Source organism: Scyliorhinus canicula, chromosome 5 (genome assembly GCF_902713615.1).
Source record: "Scyliorhinus canicula chromosome 5, sScyCan1.1, whole genome shotgun sequence".
Lineage (NCBI taxonomy): Eukaryota > Metazoa > Chordata > Chondrichthyes > Carcharhiniformes > Scyliorhinidae > Scyliorhinus > Scyliorhinus canicula.
The window spans coordinates 156,341,304-156,364,290 of NC_052150.1; the positions used below are offsets into that span (position 1 = coordinate 156,341,304).

Genomic DNA, 22,987 nt, shown 5'->3' on the forward strand with positions numbered 1-22,987 from the left:
GCCGTTCCCGCCGGCCGGCGGGGCTCCAACCACTCCAGCGCGGGCCTAGCCCCTCAAGGTTAGGGCTTGGTCCCTAAAGGTGCGGAGACCTCCCCACCTTTGGGGTGGTCCGACGCCGGAGTGGTTCACGCCACTCCATCCCGCTGGGACCCCCCACCCCGCCGGGTAGGGGAGAATCCTGCCCAAGATAACAACATCTCCCTCAGGCAGAGCAAAAAAGGTGACAAGTGTGAGAAGGGAGGTGGTCAATGCAGGACTGAGGGTATTGTACCTTAATGTATGCAGTATATGGAACAAGGTAAATGAGCTTGTTGCGCACATTGAAATTGGCCGGTACAATGTTGTGGGCATCAAAGAGACGTGGCTGCAAGGAGATCAGGGCTGGGATCTAAATATCCAAGGATAGATGTCCTATCGAAAGGACAGGCAGATGGGCAAAGGGGGTGGGGTCGCAATTTTAGTAAGGAATGAAGTTAAATCGATCGCAAGGAGCGATATAGGAGCAGAAGGCATAGAATATGTGTGGGTAGGGTTGAGGAATCGCAACGGTAAAAAGACCCTGATGGGAGTTATATACAGACCCCATCGCAGTAGTCAGGATGTGGGGAAGAACATTTATCAGGAGATAGAGAAAGCATGTTAAAAAAGGCAATATTACAATAATCATGGGGGACTTCAATATGCAGGTGGACTGTGAAAATCAGGTTGGTAGTGGATCCCAAGAAAAGGAATTTGTAGAATGTTTAAGAGGTGTTTTTTTTTGGAGCAGCTTGTGGTAGAGCCCACTAGGAAACAGACTTGAGGATCTTAAGGTGAAGGAATGCTTAGGAACTAGTAACCACAATATGATAGAATTTACCCTGCAGTTTGAAAGGGAGGGAGATGCAGGAGGAGGAAACATGCTAAGGGGAAGACAAGGCATCCATGGTTGATAAGGGAAGTTAAGGACAGCATAAAAGTAAAAGAAAATGCATTCAAAGTGGCGAGAATTACTGAGAAGCAAGAGGATTGGGAAGCCTTTAAAAGCGAACAGAGGACAACTAAAAAAGCAATAAGGGGAGAGAAGATGAAATATGAGTGCAGGCTAGCTAGTAATATAAAAGAAGTTTTTTTTCAATATATAAAAGATAAGAGAGAGGCAAAAATAGACATTGGACCACTGGAAAACCTTTCTCAACCTTTCTCCTCACCTGAGGTGTGGTGATCCTCAAGTTAAATCACTGCCAGTCAGCTCTCCCCCTCAAAGGGGAAAGCAGCCTATGGTCATTTGGGATTATGGCCACTTTACCTTACCTTACCTTATCTCTTCAAAATATTCAATTAATTAGATCAAAAAAGACTTTTGCTTTTGAAATCCATGCTGATTATTTAGCACAACTTTGGGTTCTAAATGTGTTTCTTATTCTCATTAATAGGGATTCTATTATCTTTACTATCATGGGAAATTTTAATTTTAATTACATTTTGTTAAACAGGTTTCTTTGTATACCCATTTCAGGTGTTATATTACACTGTCTCAGGCCTTAGGGATGAGTATGGGTGGTGCACCAGCGGGACCTGCAGGCACAGGAAAAACGGAGACCACCAAAGACATGGGCAGATGTCTTGGAAAATATGTTGTTGTGTTTAATTGCTCAGATCAGATGGACTACAGAGGCCTAGGTCGCATTTATAAAGGTAAAGGTGATATGCTAATTTTCTTTGAGCAAGTACAGTTTATAAAGCATCAGTTGCAAAATGTAAATATTTTGAATGAATGCCCTAGAATTTCAGTGGTGCATTGATATTTTTAATAATCTTATTCGTAATAATCTTTATTAATGTCACAAGTAGGCTTACATTAACACTACAATGAAGTTACTGTGAAAATCCCCTAGTTGCCACTCTCCAGTGCCTGTTTGAGTACACTGACGGAGAATTCAGAATGTCCAATTCACCTAACAAGCACGTCTTTTGGGACTTGTGGGAGAAAACTGGACCACTCAGAGGAAACTCATGCAGACACGGGGAGAACGTGCAAACTCCTCACAGACAGTGATCCGAGCCGGAAATCGAACCTGGGACCCTGGCGCTGTGAAGCAACAGTGCTAACAACTGTGGTACCATTTAGGGATGCAGTAAGAAAGAACTTGCATTTGTGCATCTCCTTTTATGACTTCAGGTTGCCCCATTTACAGTCCATGAAGTAATTTTGAAGTGTAATCGTTGTTGTAATCATTGCTGTAATGGAAGGCCAGCAGTGAATGATTAGTAACTTTCTTTTTTAGTCAATGACAAGTCAGAGAATTTTAAGATTTAGATCTTTGAATTGCTGCTCTTTTTCCTTGTAGGTCTTGCTCAGTCTGGTGCATGGGGTTGCTTCGATGAATTTAATCGTATTGAATTACCTGTGCTGTCAGTAGCTGCTCAACAGATCTATATTGTACTTCAATGTAAGAAGAACAAAAAGTCCCAGTTTTACTTCACTGATGGTGATGTTGTAGACATGGACAGAGAGTTTGGTATCTTCCTAACCATGGTAAGGGACAGTTAAATATCAAAAATTAAAATTTGAAGTTTTTTTAATGAATATTAATTAAGCCTTTTTCAGAAAATGCATTCTGGGGTAAAAGATTGACCATACAGTTAACTTATAAATATTTAAAAATAATAACACAGTCATTTTGGTCATGCGGAATTTAAATTTCGTTGAGTGCAAGATGAAATACTTCAGCAACATATCTTTCTTTTCAGAAATATTAAAGTAATAATATTTCAATAGTAAAATTACTATTCTTTGCTCATGACTGCTAAGTGATTGAATGTTAATTTTAGAACCCAGGTTATGCAGGACGCCAGGAGCTACCTGAAAATCTAAAGATTCAGTTCCGTACAGTGGCCATGATGGTGCCAGATCGTGCCATTATCATGCGTGTCAAGTTGGCTAGTGCTGGTTTCCGTGACAACCAAATTCTTAGTCGCAAGTTTTACACACTCTACAAACTCTGTGAGGAGCAATTATCTAAACAGGTAAACTTAACTACAGCATATGATGCTTTACTGGCCCTAATGATGACTTCAGAGGAGGAAACTTGTAAAGATCTAGCGATCTCTATGAATTTCCTTCCCCCCAAAGTTAGTTTCTGGTGCCAATTAAGAGACCTCAAGGTGTCCGGCAATAGGGATGCCATCAAACAAGGTGAGCAGCCAGTCACTTATCTGTATTCACTGCGGCAGATAATAAGGAAATAAAATGATCTTATTAAACTTCATATTTTTAAATTAAATTTTAAAGAAAATTAAACAAATGATTTGGACATGTACTTACATTTTGAAACAATTGTGATTTAAAAAATTATTTCATGGCAGCACGGTGGCGCAGTGGGTTAGCCCTGCAGCCTCACGGCGCCGAGGTCCCAGGTTCGATCCCGGCTCTGGATCACTGTCCGTGTGGAGTTTGCACATTCTCCCCGTGTTTGCGTGGGTTTCGCCCCCACAACCCAAAGATGTGCAGGATAGGTGGCTTGAACACGCTAAATTGCCCCTTAATTGGAAAAAAAATGAATTGGGTATACTAAATTAAAAAAAAAAAATTATTTCATGATGGAACAACTATAAAGCAGATTTTATAGTGCTAGAGAGGTTTAAAAACAAAGAACATCATTAAAACAAATTACGGGCAGGGTTTTACACTCCTGCCAGTGGCAGGTATCATGGTGGCCAGAGGCACTAAATTTGGCATGATTGTAAAAGTCAGTTACCCACTGGCAGAAAATTGATTTGGCATTTTTGTTCTCCCATCTTTGATGGTGGGTTAAAGGTGGGTAGTGTTTCCTGATGAACCATGGCGGGAACTCCATTTGCATTCATCAACATTTCATGCATGCTCATTAAAAGACCACCTCGCCAGAATTAATAGTGCCATGGGATCTTTTATGTCCCCTCAGGAGGTTAGACAGGACCAACATTTAACAACTCAGCTGAATGGCAGCATCTCTGAGGATGCTGCACTGGTGTAACAGCCTAGATTATGTGCACAAGTCTCTGGAGAGGGACTATGATCAAAGGCTAGTTAATTGGAGCGCAAGTACAGATAGACTAGCCACAATGTGCCCAGTGTGTCTTAAGAATATGTCTCTGTCTTTTAAACTAAGAAAGGATTGCTACAAAAAGGTTTGTTTGCCGGTAAAGGTTATTAGTGCCCAAGAGATAATTCATCTCTGATCATAAAATCTGCTGAAATGCTGGAAAATTCCACAAATTAGTTTTCTGTGACTTTTAGGCTGCATCAATTCTGGAAGAGTAAAATAAAGTCGCCATAGTCCCAGATGAACATTGGCTTTTTTCTCCTTTGAGGGGGAGAGCTGTCTGGTGGTGAGGGTCACCACACCTCAGATGAGGGGCAAGGTTGAGAAGGCTTTGATGAATAACCTCAGGAATTGAACCCCCGCTGTTGGCCTTGCTCTGCATTACAAACCAGCTGCCCAGGCAACTGAACTAAACCGGCCCCCATAAAATAGTGATGGGCTCAATATATATAGATTGCTTTCTTGTGGAACTTGTAGTAATCCCTTGCATTCCTTGCATTGTAGCGCAGGTCTAGCATTTACAACATCTTAATTAATATTCATTGTTGCTCACAATGTTATTTATATGGTATTGCTTATTATCCTACTTTGGCAGGTGCACTATGACTTTGGTTTGCGTAACATTCTGTCTGTGCTGAGAACTCTGGGTGCTGTCAAAAGATCAAACCCAACTGAACCTGAGAAGACAGTGGTCATGAGAGTTCTGCGTGACATGAATCTTTCTAAACTGGTATGTGTAGAGTAACAGCTTTTCACTTTGGAGAGGAAGATTTTGTTCCTATTCCTTAATTTTTAGTTGCACTGTTGAGATATTTGGATCGAGCCAATAACTGGGCATTATTCATCTCACATTTAAATAAAAGACTAATTCAATAATTTTATGATTGATCGATTGCATCCACATATTTTAAAATATTCTACGGAAGAGAGAGCAGAGTCCTTACAACTTAAATTTAATAATTAGTTAGAAAAAGCTGCTGTACCAGAGGACTGGCCAGATAGCTAATCTAGTTCCTATACTTAAGAAGGGGGACAGAATATGTCCTGGAAATTATAAACCAGTTAGCTAACATCAATGGTAGGAAAAATATTGCAATCCTTACTAAAGGAGAGAAGAATATCTAGAATTGAGAAATATAATAATGATTAGCCAGCATGGATTTTAAAAAGGAAAATCTTACTTGACTAATGATGTAGAGCTAGACTATTATACAAAATAATTTGAGGAGACTCAGGTACAGAATGCTCGTTCATTGGCCAATGCCTTACGAGAGCACAGTAAGAAGTCTTACAACACCAGGTTAAAGTCCAACAGGTTTGTTTCAAACACTAGCTTTCGGAGCACTGCTCCTTCCTCAGGCTCCTCCTCATTCACCTGAGGAAGGAGCAGTGCTCCAAAAACTAGTGTTTGAAACAAATCTGTTGGACTTTAACCTGGTGTTGTAAGACCTCTTACTGTGCTCATCCCAGTCCAATGCCGGCATCTCCACATCTTAGGAGAGCACAACCTCAGAGAAGGGTCTCTGGAGCTGACACTACCCAACAGAGAAATCAAGTAGTATTTAAACATTGTCGGTCACGTAGGCAAAAGCATTATTTGCATTTGAACAGTGTCTAGTTCAAACTTTACATAAACAATTTCAGCTGTTCGCTCAGGCAAAGTAAGTATTTTATCCCCATATTTTTCTATGGCTCTTTCTGTAATATCTTCTCTTGTTGTTAACACTGTTGGTGCTATATCGTGCAGCACTTGGGGAGTTTAATCTTGTTGGGTAATTTGCTTTATTTGAGAAAGACACTTGTCTGTCAGATTCTATGGGCTGGATTCTCCGCTGTCGGGATTCTCCATTGTCCGGCTGGCGAGACAGAGAATCCCAGAGGTGCACCGCATCAGAAATATGTGCAGCGGGACGGAGAATCCTGCCCACTGTCTCTGTTTGGTTGATAACTTCCAGAGCCTGTTGAGCAGCTACATCACATTGAATCTGGAAGATTTTGTATTCTGTTGTAGCATTTACCTTTCTTTATGGGGAATGCTGCTCTCGACCAGATGAAAATGATGTATATTTGTTACAGCTTCTTTAGTCCTTAATGCTACCATTAACACTCCCTGTGTCTTGTGTCCATGATATCTTTGACAATCTCTCCTTGGCTCCAACCTATCCCTGACTTATTCTGCTCCTTCTCCTCAACGCCCCCTTTCCAACTAAATAATCGCTCATTTATACCACGTTTCAGCTCTGAAGAAGAGTCAAATGGACTCAAAACATTAATTCTGTTTCTCTCTCCACTGATGCTGCCAGATCTACTGAGCTTATCCAGCATTTTCTGTTTTTATTTTATATATTGTATATCTGTTTCCCTTGCTTGTATGTCACGTAGCAAATAGAGGAAAATGCTTTGAGATGGCTTGTGATCGTACTGCATTGTTATTTTGTCTCTCCTAAGTAGGTAATGATGAATACGCATACAAGCAAAAAAATGGCCTGCCATTCTCTCAATTTGAGCATAGCGTCATTCAGTTTGCGTTAATGCTCAAGATGCAAATACAACTGACAGATCAAGATAACTTCATCACTAACATCACAGTACTTCAGCACTGAAGTTTTCATCACTAGTTGTTTGATTACCCCAATACCACTGCACCTCCATGGCAGTGATTTTGCGTAATGCTTCATACTACAGTGCCAAATTAGGCAAGGAATTTTGTTAAAGAGTTCAAGAATCCAACAAATCTTTGCACTGCTTTCACATTTCTTGGTTGCTGCATTTCTTCGGTAGCTCTACACCTTTTCAGGATCCTGGCAAAGCCTTCTTGCTGTCAATACATGACCTATGTACTTCGTTCAGGCATCTTCAGTTGCAAATTTTTTATTGTTCAGCTTGAGGTTCTACCGGCAATCTCTCTCTAGCAGTCATATTAATTTCAGATCATTGTCAGATATGGCTTCTTCCATTGTGTCTCCACATCCATTCGACTCCTTGAAGATCATTAAGATCTCATGCTGTCTGCATTGATACTCATCTCAAGGCATGGAAATGCCAATCAGCATGTGCAGTCATCCGTATCTCCCAAATAGCATCCAGAATGTAGTTCATAGAATCATAGAATTTACAGTGTAGAAGTAGGCCATTGAGCCCATTGAGTCTGCTCCGCCCCTTGATAGAGCATCTTACTTAAGCCCACACCTCGACCCTATCCCCATTACCGAGTAACACCAATAGAATCATAGAATTTACATAGAATCATAGAATTTAGTTAGAACACTACTGCTTTCATCCAGCTTCACTTGCCAGGTACCATCCTTTGCTTCTAGGGTAGGACAGCTGGACCTATTCTTGGCAGATGTTGAATTTGTCTTATACTCTCAACTACTTCAAAATGATATTCACCAGGTCAACATCCAAAACCTCTAAACATATCTTTATACTCCTCTAGGATCTGTTGGCACTTTTAGGGTTACCAGTCCAAACTTTAGACTTACTTCATCAGGGATGAGTGGCTGTCGTGTACCGTCTATGATCTGCAAGTTCAGATCTTCATTCTTGCCATTGCATTGGGCTCTCAGACTAATGTGTCCTCTCAGTATGAGTACTGTGCATTATGTGGCCTCAACCTTACTTTTTAGGACTTAATTTTTGGATTGCCATGTTGAGCCACTTCACAAAGGTCTGGGCAGTCAAGATAATGCATGATGCACTAGTTTCTATTTGACACTTCTTGTTTTCTTGCTGTTCACTTTCTGAGGTTATCATTCTAACAGTTATAAACCATTTATCACATGCAGACTTAAACCGACCTGCATTATAGTGTACAGTATTTCGTCAAATTCTCCCCAGTGGCCATCTGCATAGGCTTGTTTGGCTTCTTTCAGCCAAACACTTGTGTATGAAATGATTCAGTTTCTTACATTTAAAATACTGCTTTCCCCACACCTGACAATCCTTATTTTGCTTTGTATCATGTCCTCCACAGTATATGCATCCTTCCCATTGTCTGTGATTGTTCAACTCTTTCAGCCTGAAATGTCTGTCACATAATGTATCTCCTGCCTGGCCTGTTCTGCCATACATGTGCTGGAGCTGACATTTTACAACCTCCGTGTTTCTGCACACGCCTTTCGCTTTCTTCAGAGTAAATTTCTCCTCTCTCAGTGGACTTTCTCTCACTGTTAGATGTCTTATACCTAAAATAATTCTATCTTTAATGAGATAATCTTTTAGTTGCCCTAATTCACGTGATTTTGCAAGCTGTGTTATCGATACTGATCATTGGATTCTTTTGCAGCTCGATACCTAATGTTGAACTTATACCGTTTACAAGTTATGTTCACCTGGGGTTCAAATCGTGTCTTCAAGGCTTTCAAAATTTCTACAGTCTGTTCTTATTTAGATATATTTAGGGTGGAATACAGTTAGTAGCAGGCTGTACCCAGGAACTGGGAATGCAAAGTTTACAATCATTGTTGCCTCCCCTAGTATTTTACTTGCAGTCTTCAGCCTTGCCTTGTCTGTGTTAGTTTTTCAGCAGCTTTTAACAATTTGGAAATATTTCAGTGTTCGTTCTTCACTAGCTGTGGCTTCTCTTCCAGCTTTTCAAAACCCAATCTCAGCACCACTTCTGACACCATGTCATGAGCTCAGAGATGACACACTTTTGAGTGTAGAATGTAAGATGGCTGCCTGCAGGGAGCTCCTCATTACAGAGTTCACATGACTTTAGAAGCCAGTTAGGACATGTAGTAATGATTGCATTTCAAAATCCAAAGATCTTCCTTTTCAGAACGAATAAAAGATATAAACACCAGGCCTGGAATTTTCCGGTCACACCCACTGGCAGGATCTTCCGTCCCGCCGAAGTCAATGGGTTGGCTCATTTTCCAGCCTTATCCTGCACCTGTCATTGGGACAAAATCCTGGAACTCCTTCCCTAACAGCACAGTGGGTGCACCTCAGAGACTGCAGCGGTTCAAGAAGGCAACTCACAACCATCTTCGTAAGGGCAACTAGGGGTGGGCAATAAACGCTGGCCTAACCAGTGACGCCCACATACCATAAATGAATTTTTAAAAAACAGCTGGAAATTTCCGCCATGGATCTCTTCTCATGAGAAAACGCTTAGTGGTGACATGATAGAAGTCTTTAAGATTCTGCAAGGTTTTGGTAGGGTGAATAGAGAAAGAATATTTTCACTTGGGACTTGGATTCAAATCCCACCACGGCAGATGGTGAAATGTAAATTCAATTAAAAGGAAAATCTGGACTTAAAAGTCACTGTAGATGACCCATCTGGTTCACTAATGTCCTATAGAGAAGGAAATCTGCCATCTTACCTGGTCTGGCCTATATATGACTCCAGATGCACAGCCCTCTCAAATGTCCTCTGAAATGCAGGGCAGTGAGCGATGGACAATAAATGCTGGCCCTGCCAGTGATCCCCACTTAGAATCATAGTTTCCCTTGAGTGCAGAAGGCGGACATTTGGCCTGTCGAATCTGTACCAGCCCTCTTAAAGAGGGCCCTACCTCGGCCCACTTCACTGCCCTATCCCTGTAACCCAAACTAACCTTTTGGACACTAAGGAGCAATTTAGCCTGGCCAATCCACCTAACCTGTACATCTTTGGACTGTGGGAGGAAACCGGAGCAGCTGTAGGAAACCCACGCAGACACGGGGAGAAAGTGCAGACTCCGTACAGTCACCCAAGTCCAGAATTGAACCCGGGTCCCTGGTGCTATGAGGCAGCAGTGCTAACCACTGTGCCGCTCATTAAAAAAAAAGGAGGCAATTGAATCTCTCTCTGTCAGCTCTTCTGAAGAGAATCCAGTTATTCAAATTCTCCCAGTAATCATATCACTGCACGTTTTCTCTATTTAGTATTTATCTAATTCTCTTATGATAGCCAGTGTTAATTCTACTTCCATCACCCTATTTGGCAATGCATTCCAAATCCTAACAATTCATTACCTTAAATAGATTTTCCTCATTTGACTTCTGGTTCATTTTGTAATCACCTTAGATTTGTGACTGTTGGTTATTGACCCTTCAGCAATTGAAAATGATCTTAGATGAAAATGTCTACAAACCAGTAGGAAATCTGAAAGCAGTTGAGGATCCCTTTACGTATTGTAGGAAACACTGTTTGTGAGTGAGAACAGAAAGTAAAAATAGTCAGATAGCCAGAGATGGCTGTGGTTGGCATCACCGGGCCTCACTTTGCAAAACTGTATGAGGTTCATTTTATGCCCACTGATAGAAGCTCTGACTACTAGGATATCGGTCTTCTCGTAAAATTGAGATGAATGCCAAAGCAGTAGTAAGTCAAGTTAATCATGATTCTTCCACCATTCAATTCTTAATGGCAAACAGAACAAAGCAGCGCGCTTGATTGCCTATCCCTTTCAAATATTCCAAACCCTCCACCACTGATGAACAATGGCAGCTTGTGTACAATATACAAGATGCACGGCAGTAACTCACCAAGGTTCCTTAGACAACACCTTCCAAACCCATGACCACTACCATCTAGAAGGACAAGAGCAGCAAATATCTGGGAACCCCACCACTTGGAGGTTCCCCTGCACGTCACTCACCAGCTGACATGGAAATATATCGCCGTTCCTTCACTGTCGTTGAGGCAACATCCTGGAACTCCCTCCCTAACATCAATGTGGGTGCACCTACACCTCCAAGACTGCAGCAATTCAAGAAGGCAACTCACCTTCTGAAGGGTAGCTCGGGATGAGCAATCCAAGCTGGCCTAATCAGCGATGCTTACATCCCGTAAATGAATTTTTAAAAATAGTAGCATGAAAAATTCTCCCTCTGTATTTTTATTGCTTTTTCTAACTTATTTACATTGCTGGTAAACAGTGATCAGGACGTAAACTTTGGGGATTTTGCTAACCAAATTCCTCTGAAAGTAATTTTGTATGTGACTCAGTTCTGAAAGAATAGAGAAACAGGAGAAACATTTCAGAATGAAAACAATATTCATTTTGTCTTAGGTGGATGAAGATGAACCTTTATTCATGAGTTTGATTAATGACCTGTTTCCTGGAATTACCTTGGATAAAGCTGGCTACCCTGAACTGGAAGCTGCGATTGAGAAACAAACCAAGGATGCGGGGATTATTTACCACCTCCCCTGGATCCTCAAGCTCATTCAACTCTATGAAACTCAAAGAGTCCGACATGGTTAGAGTGCATTTTATTGAAAGGCGGACACAATGAAAGAGTTTTTACAATTGAATTTTCTTTCCATCTACCATTCTGCAAGTAACCACTTAAAATGCATTTGTGATTAATGCATAATTTTTAAAAGTACACTTCATGCAGTTAAGTATACTATTGTTGCTCCGGTCTTTTTTTTGTATAACATGCTGTTGTGCCTATATTAGGTATGATGACTCTTGGCCCTAGCGGTGCTGGGAAAACAAAATGTATCAATACCTTAATGAAAGCAATGACAGACTGCGGGGCACTTCACAAGGAAATGAGAATGAACCCAAAGGCAATCACAGCCTCCCAGATGTTTGGTACTTTGGATGTTGCAACAAATGACTGGACAGATGGTATTTTCTCGACTCTGTGGAGGAAAACATTGAAAGCAAAGAAGGTAAATTAGTGTTTTCATAATGTTGCTCATCAATTTAGAATATATGATAGTAGACAAGATGTGCCTTTGGGAGCCAAGCTTGACAATAAATATATCATAAGTTATGGAGCTGCAAAATGGAAATTTTATTTGATTTATATTCCATTTGTCGTGGGTTTTTTTAGTGTTCATAAGTTTATATGATTTTCTACTCAATTCTTCACCAATTCTGGGATTCAATTGATTTAAAAAAATTCATTCATAGGATGCGGATGTCGCTGGCGAGGCCGGCATTTATTGCTCATCCCCAGTTACCCTTGAGAAGGTGATGGCGAGCTACTTTCTTGAACTATTGAAGATGTTGCTACACCCACTGTAGCACTGTAGGCACTGGGGCCAAGTGACAGCGATAGAAATCTTTCACGTTGGGATGGTGACTGGCTTAGAGGGGAACTATCAGATGGTGGTCTTCTCATGTGTCTGCTGACCTTGGGCGGCATTCTCCCCTACCCGGCGTGACGGAGGGTCCCGGAGTAGGGGAGTGGCGCCAACCACTCAGGGGTCGCACCTCCCCAAAGGTGGGGAATTCTCCCCACCTTTGGGGGCCAGCCCCGCGCCGGAGCGGTTGCCACCAGAAGACCGGCGCAAAAAACCGGCGCCCCCGGCAGCGGGGCTGGCCGAAAGGCTTTCGCCGGTCCGCTGACGTCACTGCCGGCGCATGCACGATGTGGGGTTCTCTTCCGCTTCCGCCATGGCGGAGGCCGTGCCACCGTGAGGGGCACCCCCCCCGGGGTTCGATCGCCCCCTGCCCCCCAGGACCCCGGGGGCCTGCTCGCGCCGCTGAGCCCGCCGTTCCAGAGGTGGTTTAAACCTCGGCGGCGGGAGAGGCCTCCCAGCGGCGGGACTTTGGCCCATCCGGGCCGGAGAATCGCCGTAGGGGCCTCTCCGATCGGAGTGGCGAGATTCCTGCCCCCGCCACTTCCCGGGTGGCGGAGAATCTCTGCCACGGCGGGGGCGGGATTTTAGGCGCCCCCAGGCGATTCTCCGACCCTGCTGGGGGTCAGAGAATTTCGCCCCTTGTCCTTCTAGATCAGGGGTGGGCAAACTACGGCCCGCGGGCCGCATGCGGCCCGCCAAAGGTATTTCTGCGGCCCACCAAGTCATTAAAAAAAAAAAAAAAAAAAAATATTTCTAAAAAAAAAAAAATTTTTTTTAAAAAAAAATTTTTTTTTTAAAGGTTAATGGGTGGGGGGGCTGTTGGATTACTTTCTGGCATAGGGTGGATACGTTGACTTGAGTAGGGTGATCATTGCTTGGCACAACGTCGAGGGCCGAAGGGCCTGTTCTGTGCTGTACTGTTCTATGTTCTATATGAGGCGCCCAGAATCATAACCGGGTGAAGTAATTATTTTACTTAATATACTATGCGGCCCTTTGTGAATTGTGAATTTCTGAATGCGGCCCTTGCACGGAAAAGTTTGCCCACCCCTGTTCTAGATGGTAGTGGTTGGTGTAATGATATGCATATGTGTAGATAACTAAAGGGTTAATTATGACATCTAACTGTAACACTACCACTAGAGGGCACCACTAGATCCCACTACAAGTATCAGCACCCAGAGGATCTTGGTCTCTTTCAACCCAAGAATGACTAGACACCTAGTGTATGAGAGATAGATCACAGCATAGTTAGCACGTATAGTTTTGAATCAGTTAATACTTTAATATTTAATTACTTAATTACTAGTGATAGTTCTGTAGAGTGTCAAACTCAATTCTAATTAATCATTACTTAATAAATTAGCTTGCTTTAATTTGAAGACTCGTGGTTTCTTCAGGATCACACGATCAGACCCTTCTGGATAAACAGCAGCTAATAATTAAATATATTACTTAACTCAGTAATACAACAGTTAGGGGTTTGGAAGGTGCTGTCTAAGGAGCTTTGGGGAGTTCCCTTTTGTAGATAGCACACATTGCTGCTGCTACTGTGAATTGATGTTGGAGGGAGTGGATGGGGTGCCAATCAAGCAGGTTGCTTCTGGATGGTTAAAGCTTTTTGTGTTTTGTTGGAGCTGCGCACATTCAGGCAAGTGGAGCGTACTCCTGTCTTGTGCCTTGCAGGTGGTGGGCAGGCTTTGTGCAGTCAGGATGTGACTTACTCACCACAGGGTTCCTAGCCTCTGACCTACTCTGTAGCTGCAATGTTTATATGGCTAGTCCAGTTCAGTTTCTGATGAATGGTAACCCCTAGGATGTTGATAGCAGGGGATTCAGAAAAGATAATTCCATTGAATGGCGAGGGGCTATGGTTAGAGTCTCTCTCATTGGATATGGTCATTGCTTGGCACTTGTATGGCGCAAATATAACTTGCCACTTGTCAACCCAAGCCTGGATATTGTCCATGTCTTGCGGTATATAGATGTGGACTGCTTCAGTATTTGAAATGGCATAAATGTTGCTAAACATTATGCAATCATCAGCAAAAATCCCAAATTCCGATCTTGTGATGGACGGTAGGTCATTGGTGAAGCAGCTGAAGATGGTTGGGTCTATGGCACTACCCAGAGGAACTCCTGCCTGGAGCTGAGATCTTTGATCTCCAGCAATTATTTTGTGCCATGCATAACTCTAACCAGTGGAGAGTTTCCCCTCCGACTTCCATTGAATCCAGATTTGATAGGACTCCTTAATGCCACACTTGGTCAAATGCTGCTTTGATGTCAAGGGCAGTCACTCTCACCTCATCTTTTCAGTTCAGCTCTTCTACACTGAGTGAGAATTCAGAATGTCCAAATTACCTAACAGTATATCTTTCAGGACTTATGGGAGGAAACCAGAGCACCCGGAGAAAACTCACACAGACACAGGGAGAATGTGCAGACTCCACACAGACATTGACCTTAGCCGGGGATCAAACCTGGGACCCAGGAGCTGTGAAGCAACAGTGCTATCCACTGTGCTACTGTGCTGGCCTAACAGCAGTATGGGTATGCCTACACCACATGGACTGCAGCGGTTCAAGACAGAACTCAGCACCACCTTCTCAAGGGTAATCAGGGATGGGCAAAAAATCATCTAGCCAACGAAACCTGCAGCTCATGAATATATTAAAAAAAACTATGCGGCACAAAATTGTTTTGTAAGAAAGGGTGAGGCTAAATTATCTCTCTAGAAGGAAAGCTAATTTAATGGTAAGCATATTAAAACTAAACAGAACAAACGCTACAGGAATTATGTATAAAATGAACTCTCTTCTGCTTTAATAGTATCAAAGCGAAACCATATGCAGAGGAGCTTACTGAGCCACAAACTAAAAAACAAAAGTAAAAATACATTTTGACTAGATTATTGAAAATAATAATCTCACAATATAAACAAGAAGGATTAGTTTAGAAATATCACTTATGTTTGGTTTTGAAGATTTAAAAATGTTAATTTGGATCTCAGTGATCTCATGTGCCTAGAATGCATTAGTAACTGGGAGCAGCCTGTGCCCATTCACCGACATTGACTCCTGGCCAAGCAGCACCTTAATTTTAAAATTCTTATCCATGTTTTCAATTACCTTCAGGACCTCACCCCTCCCTATCTCTGGAGTTGCCTCCAGCCCTATAATCCTTCAAGACATCCGAGCTCCTCTAATTCTGGCTTCCTGTACATTCTCTTCCCACGGGTGCTAAAGGTGCTAAGGTGTGTTGAATGGATGTGGAGGTGGTGAAAAGCAACACTCCATCTTCTAGCAATGGTATCTGCCCAGTTCTTTTCAGATCATCTAGATTTATTGGTTTTGCACAGAATTTTTAAAAAAAAATTGTATTAAATGTTATATTTCAAGTTTTATCTATGTTTGACAAAGATAGTCAATGGTTAACTGGAAAATCAAAGTGTGTGGCCAAACATCATGACAACAGCAAGTTGTGTCTGTGAAAATGGAGGGCATATAAATGTGATGCGTATATCGATATATATGGCACATACACATATATAAAGTAATTATTAAGATTTTTGTTTATTTATGAAAATCTATTGACAAAGAAATTATTTTGAAAACTTTCTTTGCAGGGAGAACATATTTGGATAGTATTGGATGGACCTGTAGATGCCATTTGGATTGAGAATCTTAATTCTGTTTTGGATGACAACAAAACTCTTACACTAGCCAATGGTGATCGTATCCCAATGGCACCAAACTGTAAAATTGTTTTTGAGCCTCATAACATTGACAATGCCTCCCCAGCTACTGTATCTCGAAATGGCATGGTGTTTATGAGTTCATCAGTGCTAGACTGGAAGCCTATACTCAAAGCATGGCTTCAGAAATTACCCACAGCACAGTCTGACCTTCTTTGGAACTGCTTTGAGAATGTTTTCCAGGTATTCATTGTTTTTCTTCCAATGTTTAGCATTAAAGATATTTCACCTCAAATAGAAATATATCCTTTTGCAGACATTAATCATTTTTGTCCCCAACATAATAAGTTACCAAAAATGTTATGCTTCTCATTAAGTTAGCATAGTTGCAAATGACATCCTATGTGCCTATGACAAAGGTAAACTAGCCCTTCTTGTTCTTATTGACCCATCTGAAGCCTTTCACATGGTTGACCACACGTCCTACAATGTCTCTCCACTGTCATGGGACTTCACTTGCTTTATTCCATTCTTATCTATCCAATCATAGCTGGAGAATCACCTGCCCCCCAGTTCCAATTCCACGTCTTTGTCATCTCTAGACTTGATTATTCAAATACATTCCTAGTTGGCCTTTCATTTCCATCCTCCATGAGTTTGAGACCATCCTAAATTCTAAATTCTACTACCCATCTGCTGATATACACCAAGTTCCACTCATTCATCGCTCTTGTGCTCACTGACCTCCATAGGCTCTCAATACCTCGATTATAAAATTCACATCCCTGTTTCCAAAACCCTCTATGGCCTCTTTCCTCCCCATCTCTTTAATTTCTTCCAGCTCTGCACGCCTCTGAGCTATCTGTCCTCCTCTAATTCCAACCTCTTGAAACACTCCACCATTATCCCACCCTCCAGATAGCAAGGTCCGAAACTCTGGAATTCCCTTCCACCTTGCTGCCTCTCAACCTTTTTTTCTTCCTTTAAGACGCTCCTTAAAACCTTCCTCTTTGACCAGGCGTTTGGTCATTTGCTCTAATATTGGCGCAGTGGCTAGCATTGGGACTACGGCGCTGAGGACCCGGGTTCGAATCCTGGCCCTGGGTCACTGTCCGTGTGGAATTTGCATATTCTACCCAAGTCTGCGTGGGTTTCACCCCCACAACCCAAAGATGTGCAGGTTAGGTGGATTGGCCATGCTAAATTGCCCCTTAAATGGAAAATAAATAATTGGGTACTCTAAATTTATATTTTAAAAAATCAATGCTCGAGCTAAGCGCCTTGGGATGTTTTACCACATTAAAGACACTTTATGAATACAAGTTCACAGCACAGCACATAAGAGGCCCTTCATGCCATCAAGTGATTGAAAAACACCTGACCTGCCTACCTAATCCCATCTGCCAGCACTTGGCCCAGAACCTTGAATTTTATTAAATGCCAAGTGCTCATCCAGGTATTTTTTAAAGGATGTGAGGCAACAGGCCCCTACCAACCTCCAGGCAGTGCATTCCAGACCGTCACAACCCTCTGGGTAAAAAGGTTTTTCCTCAAATCCCCTCTAAACCTCCTTCCTCTGACCTTGAACTTGTGTCCACTCATAACCGACCCTTTAACTAAGAGGAACAGCTGCTCCCTATCCACCCTGTCTATACCCCTCATAATCTTGTACACCCCAAACAGGTTGCCCCTCAGTCTTCTCTGCTTCAGAGAAAGCAACCCAAGCCTATCGAAACCTCTCTTTGTAACTTAAATGTTCCATCCCTGCAACATCCTGGTGAATCGCCTCTGCACCTCCTCCAGTGCAATCACATTCTTCCTATAATGTGGCGACCAGAATTGCAGTACTCCAGCTGTGACCTCACCAAAGTTCTATATAACTCCAACATGACCTCCCTGCCTTTGTAACCTATGCCTCGATTGATAAAGGCAAGTGTCCCGAATGCATTTTTCACCACCCTATTAACCTGCCTTTCTACCTTCAGAGATCTATGGACAAACACTCCAAGGGGAAATTCCCAGTGTCATGCCGTTCATTGAATAGTTCCTTGTCTTATCACTCCTTCCAAAGTGTATTACCTCATTTTTCAGGATTAAATTCCATATGCCACTTTTCTGTCCATTTGGCCATCTGGTCCATATGTTCCTGTAACCCAAGACACTCAACCTCACTGTCAACCACCCGACGAATTTTGGTGTCACCCGCAAACTTACTGATCCTACTCCCCGACATAGTCATCATGTCATTTATATAAATGACAAACAATAGGGGACCCAACACAGATCCCTGTGGTACACCATTGGACACTGACTTCCAGTCACTAAAGCAGCCATCTGTCATCTGTTATTGTATGTATTAAAACATTCTGCAATTCGTTTCAATGATTTACCTATGGTTATGTCACAACACATGTAAAAAGTTTCATTTAATGGTGGGACTTATCAAGCAACCGGCAGGTGTTTCGTGGCGGCGTTAGGTGGTCTGCCATTGGCTGGTGCCGGAATCTTCTGGTCCTGCCATTGTCAATGGATTTTGCATTGAATGCACCCCTTGCCATCAGGGAACTGTGGTGGGAGTTCGTTGTTAGCGGAACCGGAAGATCCCACCGCTGTGAACAACCAGAAAATCTCGGCCAGGGATCTTTACATTGAATTCATCTATTGTCTGACAATTTTATATCAAATTAATATATAATATAAATTTCTAATTATTTTTGTTGAGACAAGACTACATCTCACATAATTGCATACTTTCCAGTATCACTAGGTATTTTTGTGAATACCATTTGTAATATTTCCTTTTCTCTTTTCAAGGATTTGATCAGCTTTGTCTTTACTGCCGTGACACCAAAAATGCAAATTCTGGAATGCATGTACATTAAACAAGCTATTGACCTTTTGCAGGTAATCAAATTGCCTAGTAAAACAAGGATACTTCCATTCTTAAACACATGTTTCAAACTGAGTAAATAATGAAATAATGCAATTTTTTTAGGGCCTATTGCCAGGAATTGAAGACAAGCAGCCCAGCCCAGAGCAAGTTGCCCGCTTATTCATTTTTGCTGTAATGTGGTCAATTGGAGCTCTTCTGGAGTTGAATGACAGGGTTAAGATGGAAAGCTTTCTGCGGAATCATTCTGCACCACTCGAACTTCCAGTGACTGAAGGAGAAGAAACTATCTTTGAATTTGTTGTCCGTGCTGATGGTCAGTGGGAGCACTGGTCAGAGAGGGTTAGTATTCTATCATGTAAAAAAATATGATTGAGACGTCTGATATAATTGTGGTTGAAAGAAGCACTGATACATAACTAAAAAACAATTAATTTCACACTCAATCATTGGATGAAGAACATTTGTACCCAAGGTGCATATTTTGCATTTGTAAGCTCCTCAGGCCTGGAGAAACATTGAAGGGCCTCAAAGTGAGATGGGAACAGAATAGGACAGCGTAAAACCAGAGGAAAGCTACAGCCTTCCCAAACTAATCCTCACCAGGGAAAAAGGTGCAAACTTGACAATTTCCTCTTCGCAAATGTACATTACAGCTTTTGCACAGTGTTCACAATCTTGCTTTTGATTCAGAGGTTTGTACATTCAAATCCCACGTCAGGATTACATCACTTAATCAAAATTGATCTTTCAGTGGGGTCCTGGGAGCTTAGCTTATTGTCAGAGATGCAGTCTTTTGAAAAAAAGAGAATAAACGGAGGCCCCATCTGACCTTTCAAGTGGATGTAAAAGATGCCACAGCACAATTTAAAAGTGACTCGTGGAGTTCACCCTGTCCTCTGGCCAACACTGATCGCTCAAACAGCATCACAAAAACAAATTCACTGACCATTCATCTCATCCCTTTTGTGAGATCTTACTTTGTGCAATTGCTGACCACATTTTCTTACAAAGCAGCTGTATCTATGCTTAAAAATAATTCATGAGCCATGAAGCACTTTAGGGTGTGAAACGTGAACGTTTGAACATGTGAAAGATGCTAGAAAGTGCATTTTCTCTTGTTTTGCTCTTTTTTTTGCTGATAACTGTTTAATTTTAATTCCCCATTGAGGTTAAACATGAAGTCACATAATATTAATTTATGTTGTTTAACCAAAATTGTTATGTTAGTTATATTTTCACATCTTATGAGTTAGTTACTGGTTGCTTATAGTTATTTGGTGCAAAGTGGAACAAAATGTTGATCTCCTGCAAGATTTCTGCAATGATTCTCTATAATGATTTGATGTAAGGTGCAAGAAATATCTTTGGGAGTTTGGCCCTATAGATTAGCAATATTAGGGAGAAGTATGCCAAGCAGACAACATGGCAGAGGTAGGGATCAGGAGGTTGCAGAAATCTGCATATTTTAGCTTGTAACATAATGGTGGCTAAATTGAATAGCTCCTTAAAATGGATGTGGGGCTCACAATTCTCAGGGAGTGGATGAAAATCACAAAAAAATGATGAAGACACAGCATTTTCACTTGTTATCACACTCAGCCACCAGCTCAGATACTGACACTGTGTCTATTTTAGAGAATAGCTTAGAGCTAGGGGGCGGGATTCTCCGATTGCCGACGCCAAAATTGCATTCGACGATCGGCCGGAGAATCCATTTTTACGCCGAAATCGGGGGGCGGCGCTGTTTTTCCGATTCTCTGCCCCCTCAAAAACAGTGTACTCAACTTCTGGTGGCAGCCACGGAGTAGGAGGTCGCACATTTGGTAGCTCCTGCTCATGATGGTCCTTTTGGACGTTTTTCCCTGACTTTTTTCAAATTTTATTTGAAAAATCGGGGGTGGATGGGACAGTGAGGAGGAATCCCACATCAGTATATGGAGACGTGGACCAGAAGTGGTCGTATGAGGAAGACAAATCGAGCAGACGAGGCACGTGTAAAACCCACAGCACAGAATAATATGGCAGAGGTACAGGGTACTGTCTCAGCGGCCCAGTGGTCAACAGAGCAGCTGGTGAAATTTATTCAGCAAAGTTTCGGCAAGCAAAAGGAGGAAGATCTGGACCCAATCAAAGCATCAATTGACCAGGTTGAGGAGGGGCTGGAAGCCCAAGGTTGGGCGATCTGGAAGGTTGAGGAGAAGGTGGGCGAGCACGAGGAACACCTAACTGCGCTGGAGTTTCAGGTGGGGCTGATGAGGGATCAGCAGAAAAGGCTGCAGGAGAAATGAAATGAAAATGAAAATCGCGTATTGTCACGAGTAGACTTCAAATGAAGTTACTGTGAAAAGCCCCTAGTCGCCACATTCCGGCGCCTGTTCAGGGAGGCTGTTACGGGAATCGAACCGTACTGCTGGCCTGCTTGGTCTGCTTTAAAAGCCAGCAATTTAGCCCAGTGTGCTAAACAGCCCCCTGGTGGAGGTGGAGGACCTGGAGAACATGTCCCGTTGACAGAACTTGAGGATCGTCGGCTTCCCTGAGGACTGCGAGGGAACAGATGCAAGGGCCGATGTGGCAAATATGCTCAAGAAATTAATGGGTGATGGGGCGTTTGCTCGACCCTTGGAAGTGGATAGAGCGCACAGAATGCTTGCAAGGAGACCACGTGTGAACGAGCCACCGAGGGCGATGGTGGTGTGAATGCACCGGTTCCTGGATGCGGTGGGACAAGCAGACACGGAGCTGCAAGTGGGAGAACAGCCTGCTGCGCATCTACCAGGACCTCAGTGTGCATCTGGACAAAAGAATAGCGGGATTCAACCGAGTAAAATCAGCCCTTTTCAAGAAGAATGTTAACGTGGTGCTGGTGGGACAAGGGTGGATGGATCTTCTTTGTCTTTTCTTTGTGTTTAGTTGGAACTGTGTTTTTGATTATGTATGTCCGGGGGGAAACAATTGTGGGTCGGATGTTTGGCGCCATGGGGCGGGGGGGGGGGGGGGGGGGGGGGGGAGCTACAGGCTAGCTGGGCAGGCTATCTCACGGAAGCACAGTGGAGGGCAGCAGATGAGAAGTTTGCTAAAGGGGATTGGAATTGTTGTGTTGTTAATGGGGGGGGTGCGGAAGTGGGGGGGGGGGGGATTGCTCTGCTGACAGGGTAAGGATTGTTGCTGGAAGACAAATGGGAGATCGAGGACGGAGATTTCCGAAGGGCAGGCCGATGGGACGCAAGCTGGAGTATGGCCTAAGAAGTGTGATGGTTGATCGGCAGGGGGTGGGGGTGTGATGCCTCCCGGTCAGGCTGATCATGTGGAACGTTAGAGGGCTGAATGGGCCAGTTAAGAGGGCTCATGTGACCACGCATTTGAGGGGATTGAAGGCGGATGTGGCAATGCTACAGGAGACACACCTGAGGGTAACAGATCAGACCAGATTGAGGAAGGGGTGGGTCAGGCAGGTATTTCACTTGGGGTTTGACTCCAAGACAAGGGAGGGGTCGCGATCCTGATTAATAAACGGGTGTCATTTGAGGTGGGGAAAATAGTTGCGTATATGGGGAGCAGGTATATCATGGTCAGCGGGAAGCTGAAGGGGACACCAATGATGCTCGTGAATGTATGAGCACCAAACTGGGATGATGCAGAATTTAAAAGACGGGCGTTAGGGAAGATCCTGGACCTGGATTCACATGAGCTGATCATGGGGGGGTGGGGGGGGGGGCTTTAATATTGTCATTGACCCAAGGTTGGACCGGTCGAGCTCAAAGACAGGGAGGGTGTCAGCAATGTCGCAGGAACTAAAGAGGTTCTTGGAGCAGATGGGTGGGATAGACCCATGGAGGTTTGGTCGGCCAAGAGCGAAGGAGGTTTCTTTCTTTTTACATGTACATAAAGTATACTCCCAGATCGATTTTTAAATTCTGAACAGGGCTCTATTGGTGGGGTGGTAGATACCGAGTATTTGGCGATTGCTGTGGGGGGCCATGCCCCTTATTGAGTGGTTCTACAGGTGTTCAAGGAGGAGGGCCAGCAACCGCAATGGAGATTGGACGTAGGACTGTTAGCGGACGAGGGGGTGTACGGGCACGTGAGGGAGTCCATCCAGAACTATCTGGAAATAAACCTCACGGGGGAAATCTCGGCAGCAATGGTTTGGGAAGCGCTGAAGGCAGTGGTTAGAGGGGAGCTAATATCGATACAGGCCCACAGGAGGAAGGTGGAGAGAGCAGAGATAGATAGGTTGGTTGGGGAAATTTCCAGGTAGACAGGAGATACGCGGAGACCCCGGAGGCAGGGTTATT

The 22,987-nt window shown here is 43.1% G+C and overlaps 1 protein-coding gene across 2 annotated transcripts in view; it reads left to right on the forward strand.

Annotated features, from left to right (window-relative positions):
* Nucleotides 1-22,987, forward strand: part of dnah5l (dynein, axonemal, heavy chain 5 like) — a 493,661-nt gene that overhangs the window by 246,578 nt on the left and 224,096 nt on the right. For both annotated transcript variants that reach the window (XM_038797876.1, XM_038797875.1), the window contains exons 42-50: nucleotides 1,499-1,677; nucleotides 2,331-2,518; nucleotides 2,815-3,009; nucleotides 4,663-4,797; nucleotides 11,075-11,264; nucleotides 11,468-11,685; nucleotides 15,731-16,042; nucleotides 18,614-18,703; nucleotides 18,795-19,031. In XM_038797876.1, coding sequence (XP_038653804.1) covers nucleotides 1,499-1,677; nucleotides 2,331-2,518; nucleotides 2,815-3,009; nucleotides 4,663-4,797; nucleotides 11,075-11,264; nucleotides 11,468-11,685; nucleotides 15,731-16,042; nucleotides 18,614-18,703; nucleotides 18,795-19,031 — 1,744 coding nt within the window. The remainder of the gene's footprint in view (nucleotides 1-1,498; nucleotides 1,678-2,330; nucleotides 2,519-2,814; nucleotides 3,010-4,662; nucleotides 4,798-11,074; nucleotides 11,265-11,467; nucleotides 11,686-15,730; nucleotides 16,043-18,613; nucleotides 18,704-18,794; nucleotides 19,032-22,987) is intronic.